We start from the raw sequence: 14,041 nt of genomic DNA, 5'->3' as shown, positions 1-14,041 counted from the left end.
ATTCTACTTGTGCATCAATGTTGTGCACAAAAATGGACAATCAACCCCATGCTGACAACAGAATGATATGGGCCTGAATTAAATGCAAAGTAGAGTGAAAGACTACTAAGGAGTAAAACAAAAAAGCATCTAGACACACCTACATTTATAACTATTACCCCACTCCCCTGTTCCTAGGCTAGAAGTAAGCATTCAATAACAGATAATGGGCTAAATCGGATTATTATGTCTTTATAAAGGCACTGGCTAAGGTTGTGTGAAAGTGTTGCAGCTGAAAGGTTGCATTCTAATTTAATGAATTATGATGATGGTCATTTGCAGAACTCAGGCACTAATCTCGCTGCAGGGTAAATGATGTCAATTAACAGCCAGGCTATTCCCTAGGTGTAGATATAAAGAGAAGTGATACACATCATTAAATTAAAACAGGAACTAATCTTAATTATGTGCCAAACTAATACGCCTCTAAATGTAGTTCACAAAAGTTTTGTTTGCAATGCATAATATTATGTCATCAAAAGAAACTAGTCTAATGAGATACTACTCTGAGGACAAGACGTAGTTAGCAGACATACCTTCAAAACCGAAGTCATAAAGACGGACAGTCCCATCAGCATAAAGATGAGAAGCCCAGTCACTCGTTGTTCCCGTATCCCTAAAAACTTGGGCTGCTCCCCTGGGGCTGAGCACTCGGATTCCACTTTCAAGCTGTTCACGTGACTGATGGAAAGAACAGTGGCAGCCACAAACCAGGGCAACCCCATTATGGAGCAAACTCCAAGCATGATTGCAACCATGAGCAAGTCCAGATGGTAGCCACACCCTTTCTGCAAAGATAAAATAGATTGTGTTACTTAAAATCCCTATTGATATATATATTTCTTTAACAAGAGGTGGCTTCCTAAATGTTAAATTGATCAAGAGGGATATTTAGAGAGAAAGCTACAAGTATATTTCTGTAAATACTGTTTCAATGATATGACACCATCATCTAATTGTTCACCACTCACCAGTACTGGTTAGGCTTCACATCACAGCAATCCCAACATATGTAGTAAATGGAAAGTGTATTACTCAAGTTGCTTGACCTAAACCTTACCACTGGTAATTATTCATGGCAGGTCACCATCCTATCAACATTTAAGCTTGCTTATGTGACATTGCAATTAAAGAGATTCAGACCCATGCAAAACACTGCTTGCCTCAGCTCTCTGCTGCCCCCAAGTAGTACTCCAACCCAAACTGCTAAGCCACACCTCCAACAAACAGGAGGACAAGCAACCCAGGAAAACTTCTGAACTTGTTGAGTACGTAGGTGAGGGAGTTGAAGTTAGAGTCCCTAAAGCACACCGGCCAGGGCTTGCCAACACAGAGATACAAATTAAAAAGTAACAGGTACAAACATGCTCGACAGAGGAGCCTGAAATAACCTAAACCACTCAGTCAATAACGGAGTTGAAGTCCAGGCCATCATCCAGCAATGCTAACAAGGTGTAAGTGGTCACTGCTAAAAGACACACCATTCCCTAACCTCAAGCCTGCAGAAGCAATTGGGGAGGGGTGGTGTCTGGGACAGCAAATGTACAGGAACCACTGTTTGTCCCTCTTGCCTTTAGCTGCAAGACAAACTTCAAGTTATTATCCAGCTGAAATCCAAGACTCCATTCACACCCACCACAATCCCAGCAAACATTGTCAAGAACTATGCAGGTGTGCGAGCCACGCAACAAACCCCAATACTGCTGGCCATTGCTTATAGTTAACTGACTCAAGATTGACATATAGGCTAAGACGTCTACTGATCACTTCACTTCTCCCCAGGTTAACATTTTCAGAATAAAATATGGTGAAGTACTGAAGGTGAACATTGTAATGTTTACTTTTTCAGAACATTGAGTGGATTAAACCGATAAAACATATTCTCTGCCTTCCCCCTCCATTCCTTCTGCCAAAACAGAGAAGACTCCTGGGTGGTAGATGGCAGCACACATCTCACATTACAGCGGTCTACTAGTAATAATGTACATTGTATTTTTTAGCAAAACATCTAATGCCAGACTACTGCATCCCAGTAAGAAAATAACCTGGACTCAAAGTCCATCTTCAACAGTATGTCCCTTAAACGAAGTCATACTTTCTATGAAACGTGTTACTATTGTAAGATGCTTCATACATTTCAGGTTTCACAACTGTGCTTGTAACACATTTGGAATTTGGTTTTCCTTTATTCAGTTGCACTTTAATAGGGACCACGGTGGATGAACAATTGTGACTTGTCACATGGCTACACTGATATGAACACTGTTCCCACCACCCCAAGACTGTCATTTGGAGGAGTTATTTACTGACAAACTGGGTTGATGGTGTTTGGAAGAGCCTAACTTGTCTCTTGGGAATAGCCAAACTACACAAGAATGGTATTTGCAAACAGACAGAAGCCAATCTTACATCACTGAGCTGAATCAAACAATGTGACCTAGACACTTCTGAACACAAAAGCTTTGGCCTGAGTATGCAACTGCACAGTCCCAGGTATGGTCTTTAAGACATCACTGATCTGCCAATAATCATTTGAGGATGCCGGGTGATCTCGGTGTTGGAGACAATGAGTTGGCACCTTTTGTAAATGAAACATTAAAGAAACAGGTAAGAGCAAAATACAACCTTCAGCTTGTGCTCCTTTCGGTTTATGATGACTGCGGTGATTTGTTGATCCATGAAAATGAGGATTGTACAAAGGAGGGCAGGGACAGCCGCAGCTATCAAAGTCCACCAAGGATTCGTTCCAAGAGGATCAATAATCCAGCCCCTGTCTTTTCGAGTTGGCTAAAATAAAAACAAAGATTTTTTTTTTTTTTAACAAAGCAATAGTTATGTAGCAAATATATGCCTCTTTTGGTCATCTAACAAAAAACACTCCACTGGTGCAGCAAAGAGAATCTGAGCATCAGCCTTTATTCAGAAGGCTTGCTTCCTCTGTAGACTACATCTCTGGTGAAATATAAACAATAAAGGAAAAACTGCATTTCCCAAATTTCAATGAATAAACTGCCACCTAATATAGTGTGGGAGAAATGTTATAATTTTTAAACAATGTTTATTATCAAAAATATACTTAGTAAAAAAAAAAAAAGTTACAGTGAGCAACAGGGCAGAGGTCAGTCATGATTCTCAATGTGCATATGACTTAAATGCTGCGGTGGGCGGGTACCTCACCCTTGCTGGGGAGGAAACTGGTCTGCTGCAGCAGCAGAAATGGTGTAGTAGAATGTCCCAAATCAGAGTGTGTTTTGTGGCTCCTATTGGTACACTTGAACAGGTGTTGAATCTTTCTGGTCAGTTCTGACATGGCCTAGGACACGTGGCCGCTTCAGCTGTGCAAGAAGTGTTGCCCATCAAGGCTCTCGGACTGAGGGTGGAGGCTTTCTTTAGGTCTCGCTTTCACACAAAGAAGGATATGAACAGACTAGTATCTGGTGACTCCAAAGATGAGATGTCTAAAGGTGAGATTGATAAGCTCCATATTTTTGCTCTATACTGTGCTTGGCTCTAAAACGAACAAAATAATTTCACACTTTCAGGTCTGAGGCGTACACCCACGTTAACATGAACGTTTAAAGGGTGCCTTTAGTTAAAAAATAAAAATAAAAAAAAAGACAGAGGTTCCCAGGTGTGCATAGTATTGCATCCCCCAAAACAAGGACCAGATGACTTGCACACATGGTCTCCACTCTTTTGACAAACATGTTGCAATGGGAAGAGGAGGTGGTGCTTAACAAGTTCACAAGCTCCATATGAAAGCCATCAACTTAGTGTAAGAGTCATGCTGGTCCTAAAGTTGGCATGAGAAACGAGACAGGATCACAAAAAAAAAAAAAAAAAAAAAAAAAGTGGCAAAATCAAACTAATCTGCCATATAAGGGTGCTGGGTTTTTGGGTTCTCCGACCCATATCCAGAAAACCTTAAATTCATGATTTTAATGTCTCAGTTTAATTTTGGAGAGTACTGACACCAGGAGCTGCTGGGCTCGGTTTTCCTAGACATTGACCCGCCTCTTTTCAGGCACATGCTTGGAGTTGCCTGGCAAACTCTGGCCACACCCCTACAGCACGGTGATGGGGTCAGCACCAGTGACAGGCGGGGGCATTTAAAGCTGCTAGCATGTGGCTTTGTAAGGAAGTGGGCGACTTGATTGCTTTATTGGCTATTTCTCAGAGCTTCTGTGCGCATTTTATTATTTCCTTGTCTTGGTGACGTGCCTGGATCACACTAGGATGTGCCCACTCACACTGCACTCTCTTAAATTCAAGATTTTAATTTCTTGAGTTTCATTTTGGAGTTATTTTAATTGTAATTTCCGTTCTAGTAGGTGTGGTGCACAGGTGGGTGGATGAGCTCAGTTTTCCTCTACTTTGCCATGCCCTCATTTTCAGGCACGCATTTGGTCATCTGGTGGACCTTTGGTCACGCCCCAGCGGCAGAGATGATGGGCTGCTATTTAAAGTGGCTTGGCATGCAGACATGCATTGGGTGTGATGCTGGCCTGGCAAAGGCAAGCCTGTCTGCACACGTGTGCATCCAGAGCTGCCATCCTGTCTGTTCAGTAGGTCCTGTAGAGACCTCCCCTGGTAGCATGTGTTATTCTATAGAAGCTTTGCTTGCTCTCAAGCCTGGGCAGCCAAGCGCAAGTACCTCTGAAACCCATGCATTCCCCGCCTGTCTCACCACTTTCCCATACCCCCATCAATGTACTCGCACCATGACTTTAGGAACAAATCAGGGCTCTATTAGCCCCCTCACGTGCAAACTAAATTTCACTTATTAGGCAAACATGCCGTTAGATTAACAACCTTCAATCAAGCCACAATTTGGACTTACTTATTCTTAGTACTGGACTCCAGAGGACACCACCCCCGATTTTTTGTGCTGTCTGTGCCCATGGCTACAAAGCTTTCCATCTGCCCTGCGAGGCAGGGTGATGTCCAGCCATACCAGAAGGAAACTAAATTGGTCTCTGTAGGAAGTTGGCTCTGTATGTGCTATTTCACAGTAAGGAATAGCATGCACAGAGTCCAAGGGTTCCCCTTAGAGGTAAAATAGTGGTAAAAATAGATAATACTAATGCTCTATTTTGTGGTAGTGTGGTCGAGCAGTAGGCTTATCCAAGGAGTAGTGTTAAGCATTTGTTGTACATACACATAGGCAATAAATGAGGTACACACACTCAGAGACAAATCCAGCCAATAGGTTTTGTATAGAAAAATATCTTTTCTTAGTTTATTTTAAGAACCACAGGTTCAAATTTAACATGTAATATCTTGTTTGAAAGGTATTGCAGGTAAGTACATTAGGAACTTTAAATCATAAAAATTGCATGTATACTTTTCAAGTTATTGTCAAATAGCTGTTTTAAAAGTGGACACTTAGTGCAATTTTCACAGTTCCTGGGGGAGGTAAGTTTTTGTTAGTTTTACCAGGTAAGTAAGACACTTACAGGGTTCAGTTCTTGGTCCAAGGTAGCCCACCGTTGGGGGTTCAGAGCAACCCCAAAGTCACCACACCAGCAGCTCAGGGCCGGTCAGGTGCAGAGTCCAAAGTGGTGCCCAAAACGCATAGGCTAGAATGGAGAGAAGGGGGTGCCCCGGTTCCGGTCTGCTTGCAGGTAAGTACCCGCGTCTTCGGAGGGCAGACCAGGGGGGTTTTGTAGGGCACCGGGGGGGACACAAGCCCACACAGAAATTTCACCCTCAGCAGCGCGGGGGCGGCCGGGTGCAGTGTAGAAACAAGCGTCGGGTTCGCAATGTTAGTCTATGAGAGATCTCGGGATCTCTTCAGCGCTGCAGGCAGGCAAGGGGGGGATTCCTCGGGGAAACCTCCACTTGGGCAAGGGAGAGGGACTCCTGGGGGTCACTTCTCCAGTGAAAGTCCGGTCCTTCAGGTCCTGGGGGCTGCGAGTGCAGGGTCTCTCCCAGGCATCGGGATTTAGGATTCAAAGAGTCGCGGTCAGGGGAAGCCTCGGGATTCCCTCTGCAGGCGGCGCTGTGGGGGCTCAGGGGGGACAGGTTTTGGTACTCACAGTATCAGAGTAGTCCTGGGGTCCCTCCTGAGGTGTTGGATCTCCACCAGCCGGGTCGGGGTCGCCGGGTGCAGTGTTGCAAGTCTCACGCTTCTTGCGGGGAGCTTGCAGGGTTCTTTCAAGGCTGCTGGAAACAAAGTTGCAGCCTTTCTTGGAGCAGGTCCGCTGTCCTCGGGAGTTTCTTGTCTTTTCGAAGCAGGGGCAGTCCTCAGAGGATGTCGAGGTCGCTGGTCCCTTTGGAAGGCGTCGCTGGAGCAGGATCTTTGGAAGGCAGGAGACAGGCCGGTGAGGTTCTGGAGCCAAGGCAGTTGTCTTCTGGTCTTCCGCTGCAGGGGTTTTCAGCTAGGCAGTCCTTCTTCTTGTAGTTGCAGGAATCTAATTTTCTAGGGTTCAGGGTAGCCCTTAAATACTAAATTTAAGGGCGTGTTTAGGTCTGGGGGGTTAGTAGCCAATGGCTACTAGCCCCGAGGGTGGGTACACCCTCTTTGTGCCTCCTCCCAAGGGGAGGGGGTCACAATCCTAACCCTATTGGGGGAATCCTCCATCTGCAAGATGGAGGATTTCTAAAAGTTAGAGTCACCTCAGCTCAGGACACCTTAGGGGCTGTCCTGACTGGCCAGTGACTCCTCCTTGTTATTCTCATTATTTTCTCCGGCCTTGCCGCCAAAAGTGGGGGCCGGGCCGGAGGGGGCGGGCAACTCCACTAGCTGGAGTGTCCTGCGGTGCTGTGACAAAGGGGTGAGCCTTTGAGGCTCACCGCCAGGTGTTACAGCTCCTGCCTGGGGGAGGTGTTAGCATCTCCACCCAGTGCAGGCTTTGTTACTGGCCTCAGAGTGACAAAGGCACTCTCCCCATGGGGCCAGCAACATGTCTCTAGTGTGGCAGGCTGCTGGAACTAGTCAGCCTACACAGATAGTCGGTTAAGTTTCAGGGGGCACCTCTAAGGTGCCCTCTGGGGTGTATTTTGCAATAAAATGTACACTGGCATCAGTGTGCATTTATTGTGCTGAGAAGTTTGATACCAAACTTCCCAGTTTTCAGTGTAGCCATTATGGTGCTGTGGAGTTCGTGTTTGACAAACTCTCAGACCATATACTCTTATGGCTACCCTGCACTTACAATGTCTAAGGTTTTGTTTAGACACTGTAGGGGTACCATGCTCATGCACTGGTACCCTCACCTATGGTATAGTGCACCCTGCCTTAGGGCTGTAAGGCCTGCTAGAGGGGTGTCTTACCTATACTGCATAGGCAGTGAGAGGCTGGCATGGCACCCTGAGGGGAGTGCCATGTCGACTTACTCGTTTTGTCCTCACTAGCACACACAAGCTGGCAAGCAGTGTATCTGTGCGGAGTGAGAGGTCTCCAGGGTGGCACAAGACATGCTGCAGCCCTTAGAGACCTTCCTTGGCATCAGGGCCCTTGGTACTAGAAGTACCAGTTACAAGGGACTTATCTGGATGCCAGGGTCTGCCAATTGTGGATACAAAAGTACAGTTTAGGGAAAGAACACTGGTGCTGGGGCCTGGTTAGCAGGCCTCAGCACACTTTCAATTGTAAACATAGCATCAGCAAAGGCAAAAAGTCAGGGGGCAACCATGCCAAGGAGGCATTTCCTTACAGTCTCCATTTGCAGAGTTTCACTGGAGTAATTTCCCTTTTTTTAAAAACTGCTTGTTTTTTTTCCATCAATTTCCACCCTCTCACCATAAAGGGTGTACTATTGCCCCTTCTCCACCCGTCTACACTGGTGGCTTTCTACTTGATTTTCTATCTCCAATATTACTGAGTTGCTCTAATTTTACTGTCTTGGGGACTCCAATATTTAGGCGGGCCTGCTGATAATTTTTCTGCCATGATATTATTTCAGTGTTTTCTAGACTTTCAACCTTGTAAGTCTTGGGCCTGGCACATTCATCCCATGACTGACCTTATTTTTAAGCCCAGCAACCTTATTAATTGTAGCCTATTCTTGAAGGATGGACTCAACATGTTCTCATTCAGGATTCTTGCCCACAGCGCAAAGATCAGCACAGGAATCCCTTAAGGCAACAAACCAAGCTTGGACCAAACTTACCCCTGAAGGCTTTGCGCAAGTAGTGCCTAAAGAACCACCTGTTCCTAGTTCTTCCATTGAGAGAGACTGAAAACTCTCAACATGGAGTTAAATCCAGTCTAAATTAAATCTTAGTCTAGTTCACCTAACTCCTATCAACTGTATCCCACAAGTCCTTGGTAAAGCTCAAAACTGTAAAACATCAGAACATATACAGAGGTCTAAATGCCAAGAGGATATTAAAAGAAAAGCACAAAGCAACACTTCATACTTACAAGTCCTTCATTCTTAAACATATTTCGCAGCAAGATTCCTTAAGACTTGTAATTCAACAAAGGAGCTATTCTATTCACTGACTGCCTTACTTCTCACTTAGAGGCTTCACAAAAACTACATGATAAACTTTCTAAATTCGTGGCAGGCAAGATTAACTATTCGTAACTCCTTTTCTACGCTTGTCCCTTTGTCCATCTATAATAATCGTCCTTCGTGTCTGGTTAAGTTCAAACTGCTGTCCCCTTCTCAATTATAGGTTTGCATGTCATCTACTTTGTCATAAGGTTCCCCATTGAACCGTTGCCGACCAAACACCTTCTATTTAGGTCGTCCACACACGACCCAAATTCTAGTGAGTCCTTGCAATAATTCTACTGATTGACATTGTCCCAGAAGCCAAGAAGGGAGCCCGGTGATCCCATTTTTTTTTAACAAGCCTTCCACTTCTTGGTTATGAGTCAAGTCCACCCCATCTCTGCTACTGTACCATACTAGGTTCCTGGAGAAAGCTATAAAGAGATCTGTCTAGGACTACCTCAAGCCCAATATGTTTCTAGATTTCGTGTACTCTGGGGCTTTCGCCCAGTCCCCTGCACAGAGGTCTCTCTGTTCGAGGACCTTAAATGATCTAGGCATGTCCTATGCTTTGCTCGTTCTTTTTGTTACATCCAATATGGCCATACACACAACTGCTTTCATGGCTCTCCAAAACAGGAATTCAAGGCATGGCCCTAGCTTGTTTTAAGTCTTATCTGTTGGGAAGCAGTTTTGTCTGCCTTTCAAACTGGCTTCAAACTGGCTTCAAACCCATGGAGTCAGCATTCCTTGTGGTTCATCTCTTAAGTCCTACACTGTTCAATCTTTATGTTTGCCTTCTTGCTTGGCTCATTTGCTCCCTGCCTGGAACCTATAAGCCATGAGAATGGCATCCAAATCCCAATCTGTCTGATATTCTCTTACTCGCAGCCTTTTCATTTCTAGATCTTACAACCCCGGTGGTTAAGCAGATGGCAGTGGCCACTGGAAAGGAAACCCACGATTAAAAAGGTCTTTACTGCACCTCAACTGGTTCATTGTTTGTCAAGTAATGTGTTGTCTGATCCATCCAATTCTACAAACCTCACCTCAAACTTTTCAGGTACGTGTAGCTTAGGAGAAGGAACGCCAACCAAGTAATCAATCAAAACCATTGTCACAATGGTTAAAAATACAGCAAAGTCACTGATTGTCGATCGCACCTGGGAAAACAAATACAAAAATGAAAAAAAAAAAATTACACCACTGAAAAGCAACATACAAAAAACACTGCTAAACACTTAACGGAATGCACAATAACATTCTTTTAACAATATACTTTATCAAACTGTTTTCTTCCAAAACATTATCTAACGGGCCACTGACTACACAAAATGGAGACAATCCTAAAAACCATACCATATGAACACTATTTTGTAAGTAATTTGCGTACACAGGTAATGGATTGGCAACAGTTGCCACACCACAATTTAATGAGCAGTGATGAGGTTAACGTTACCTTTTCTCCAAACAGATCTTTATTGCCATGTGTTGTGCTATCGTTTGTAGGCCCACCCATGGACGTTCAGCAGAGGTACCCTTTGGGGAGCACTCTGCCCCTCTGGTACCCCTGGTCCCAGAACACATGAAGACCATGGCAGGAAGATGAAACTACCAAGCATCTGAGTCAGCTTACTTTTTATAACCTTAAGACTTTGTACTAGGTCATCACTGATAAACAGGAGGCTGTTTAGAGGATTTGGGGGCTGATAAAGGGAGAATGTAATGACACTATTTCAGATGACATATTACGTGTATTAGCCTTGCAGTCCGGTAACTAAATATCCATGGGCCCATCAAATTTGAACTCAATTCCAAAGCACAGTCTCACAGGAGAAGCAAGTAAGTTAATAAGTTGTATACCTGTTCGTTTAATTTGTTTGGTTCATTTACGATTAGTGTAATACTAAAGGTGGCAGAGGACTGCACAAAATATTTTAGAAAAACAAAAATGTACCCAATTAGAAACCCCAAACATAATGAATATGGTAATGATCATTATTAAGCAGGAAAGCTAATGAACCCTTTAATAAACAATCAGTAAGTTTATGAAAACAGACCTAGTGTAAGCCAAACTCAGTCCACTGATTAGGGTATTCTGCAGTGTTAAAAGATAGGTGGCTTGTGTGTCAACACAATGGTCTTTACTACTGAAAAGAAAAGTTTTTTTTTGTTTTTTTTAGAGCAAGAGACAATTTTGCTAATCGATGACCATGCTCAAGATTCCCTCAAATACGCTAAAAGGTTACAAATTGCCATGATGTAATATATCAGGATTGTTTAAAAAAACTATTCGATATACCCTTACCATCCTAGAAAATGACTGAGTGGGTCTCAGAGGACACCACTACAAAATACTTCTAGGCTTCATCTGCATACTGGATCACAGAAGCGCCCTGCTTGCGTCTAACTCCCAGATACCCAGTGTGCACCAGGTAAAGTGACCGTATCAAACCTTACGGTATAGTTCTTCAACTTTACCAGTTGGGAGTAAGGTCAGGAGAGTGGTAAATAAGATACTGTACTGATCAGAAAAGTTCACGTAGATTCTCAAGACACCAAACATCTAACCAAAACATCTCATCATTTAATGCTTACATATTCCAGTTTCTTCCTGGAGCTGCTCATTTGAAAATACAATGAAAGAAACTAAATAAGCAAATAAGCCCCACAGTAGGTTACGCTTTGGGCACAAGCATCAATGCATGTGGATCAAATACCAGCAACGTGATGCAAGTTCTGTTTTGGAGACACCAGATACAGGGTGAACAGGCACTTGAACTCAATAGCAGAACAAAGGTATGATGCACATCTTTAAAGCAGTTATAAGTACAATTTATAAGAGGTACATCCATGCTCCGCAACACCTACCTTGGTAGGAAAGTATGTTTTGGTCTTAAACTGCTTAAGGAAAGAAGAGAGGAAACAAGTCGCAAAAAATAGGATAACCGACCAGAACAGAACATCAGGAACGTAAGGGCCATGATGACCGCATGCAGTTCCAAGAAAATCCCCATGCAACAGTTTACATTCCTGGAGAGGAAAAGAAAAACACGGGTAAAACTATGGATCAAAATAGTTTTGTAACAAACGATGCAATAAATGTGGTGCTACAGTTAAGTGCAATCCCCACCACTTATATTTCCCACTTGTTGGTCTTTGAAAGCACTGCTGAGGCCATCCCCCCCCAACAAAAAAAAAATGTAGCACGAATCAAGCACTAATCTCTTCTTTGGACAGAGACCATGTGAGCATCACAATGAAATGAAGTTTTAATGGAAAGCAAACTGGGTACAATTAACATACAGGCCAGATTAAAACAGGGTGCTGGAAGAATGAAGCATTACGATTTTCGGTTTAGCGGGGATATGGCTAGTCTCAGTGTTGACTTTATAGGCACTACCAACGTATAATAACAAACTGTGAATTTACACCAATCTGCAAATTTCAGTAAATTAATTTTGTGCTCTGTGATGCCACTGTGTTGCAAAAAATGCATCCTTTCGCATCCCACACGTCGACAATCTTGCATCCACATTTCTCTGCCTACCATGCACTCTTCTCCATCATTATTAAGAATTGGATGTCAGTGCAGGCTAACTGGATGAGAGATCATCTGTGCAAGCATTAGCTTGGCATCAGAACAAAGCTGTTTACCAATTTACAAACTTTAATGTGTAGACTTTCACAGATGGGGCATTCAGCTGTCAGCACTGATGGAATGCAAACTGTTGACTTCCTTTATATCTGCATCGTGCTTGAATGATGTGAAAAAGAATGGGTCAGATGAAAGCAGCACATGCAGGATGCATCATCTATACTTACAGGGATTTTTTTTATGCAAGGCATTTGCGGCTGAGGCCAAATGCCTTGAGCTTAAACAGGAAGCAAGTGGTTTCCAAGTTAGGTAGATACCAGAGTTAATTTCTGGTTACTAGTCTGGCTATGATCTTCTGCAAAAATCTGAAGTGTAAACAAAGAGAAATAGACATGTTTGTGCTGGAATTTAATGCTTACAGAAACGGTAAGGTTGCTCCACGTCACATCATCTAATGTCGTGTTGGTCTCCTCCCACATCAGTACAGTGTCATTGCTGGGGTTCACAGGCTCAGTGCAAACACATCTAGAAATTAAGCATCAGAAAAAGAAGTTGGAATTAACACTTCAAATCCTCCTTACTACATCTTCAGCTGCCATTTCTTTCTAAGTCAGCTTTCCTTGTTCACTGCTAACAAAAAAAGATAAAGGATTGTAACTTCGTCCCCAAACGATGCCTTTCAATCTCCTTCGACTGTTGCATGCAGTAACAGCCTTGCTAGCTACATTTATTAACAGTTTGTGGTGTATTTATGACTTTTATATAAGCACAAATCTAACTTACAAATGCCTTCTTTCCGGAGTCACCCCTAAGGACACCTTGTTGCCCACAAGGTAGGGTGCTTGGTATTTAAATATTATAACAGTGTTGAATTAGAGTTGGCATATACTTCAAGTGACTAGCCCACAGAAGCCATTTTCACTGCCAGGGTTGCAGCTGAATACTGGGTAATGCTAAAGTACAGATTATAAACTTTAATCTGTAGCTTAGCTTTGGACAGAAAATGGCTATATAAAAAAAAAAGAAAAAAAAAAAAACACATTGAAAGACCATTTTAAAAATGTATTAAAAAAACAATCTAATCGTGGATTTAGGAAAAGTATTTATAAACTTACCTTTTACCTGCATGAACCTGCAGGAGGCTAATTAGCATTGCCTACCGACAGTCGGTCTACCAGTGCTTAAAATCAATGAGGTATGAAAACTGCTTACAGAGCAGAAAAAAATGTCTTGGGGAGGCCTTGGTCCTCCAGAGTGGACCCAGGAACTTCATGAACTTGTAAAGACCCTGCACTTTCACAAGTAAATGTCAGACGAGACCTGGAGAAGGTAAAGCTTTTGTTTCTCCAGGCTGGTACCAAACGCGGTAGGAGGGAGCTCACCCAAGAACCATTTCTGAGTGACCACAAACAGGAGGTTAGTAATTTTGCTGGGCACACCTCTGAGCAGGCATACTGCCCCTGGGAACATTTACTCAATCGGTTAGGGGAGAGGCCGGAGTCACTCCGCCGTCCCACATAGCCCCACCAGAACATAAACTAGTGCCAAAGATACATGTGGCACCACAAAAGGCATTGTCCTCAGAACACTTTCTGAATCTGTTGAAGATCTAAAGAGGCCTGAACACTACTTCCTGTAATCTGAGAGGTGCTCTAACTGGACCTGCTCCATCCTGTACAGAGGACAATATGTACTCCAATAGTCAGTGGACTGACCTCCAATGTGGATACAGGAACACAAGCTGAATAACCACTTTTCCATAGAAGATCAGTTGTCCAGTCTACTGGACTCTGCACAAGGCTTTTTCGGAAACGAGCCCGGACGTCTTAAGAGCCCGTTGAAGCCTGGGAGCTTAAGTGAAGAGTTGAGGAAAAATGGGCTTACCACTGTAAAGGGTTGTGACTTGGAAAAATTCTGACTTCCAGCCACAAACAGACTGGGACCAACCACCATAGCTGCT

At 43.4% G+C, this 14,041-nt stretch overlaps 1 protein-coding gene across 3 annotated transcripts in view; it reads right to left on the bottom strand.

Annotated features, from left to right (window-relative positions):
• The window catches only part of SLC4A7 (solute carrier family 4 member 7), a 305,235-nt gene that overhangs the window by 62,498 nt on the left and 228,696 nt on the right, over window positions 1-14,041 (bottom strand). For all 3 annotated transcript variants that reach the window (XM_069212019.1, XM_069212017.1, XM_069212018.1), the window contains 5 exons: window positions 12,501-12,606; window positions 11,355-11,516; window positions 9,533-9,646; window positions 2,665-2,826; window positions 576-827 (listed from right to left, as the gene is read on the bottom strand). In XM_069212019.1, the coding sequence (XP_069068120.1) occupies window positions 576-827; window positions 2,665-2,826; window positions 9,533-9,646; window positions 11,355-11,516; window positions 12,501-12,606 (796 nt within the window). The remainder of the gene's footprint in view (window positions 1-575; window positions 828-2,664; window positions 2,827-9,532; window positions 9,647-11,354; window positions 11,517-12,500; window positions 12,607-14,041) is intronic.

Source organism: Pleurodeles waltl, chromosome 10 (assembly GCF_031143425.1).
Source record: "Pleurodeles waltl isolate 20211129_DDA chromosome 10, aPleWal1.hap1.20221129, whole genome shotgun sequence".
Taxonomy (NCBI): domain Eukaryota; kingdom Metazoa; phylum Chordata; class Amphibia; order Caudata; family Salamandridae; genus Pleurodeles; species Pleurodeles waltl.
The sequence above is the reverse complement of the archived record's forward strand: the minus strand, read 5'-3'. Positions and strand labels throughout refer to the sequence as shown.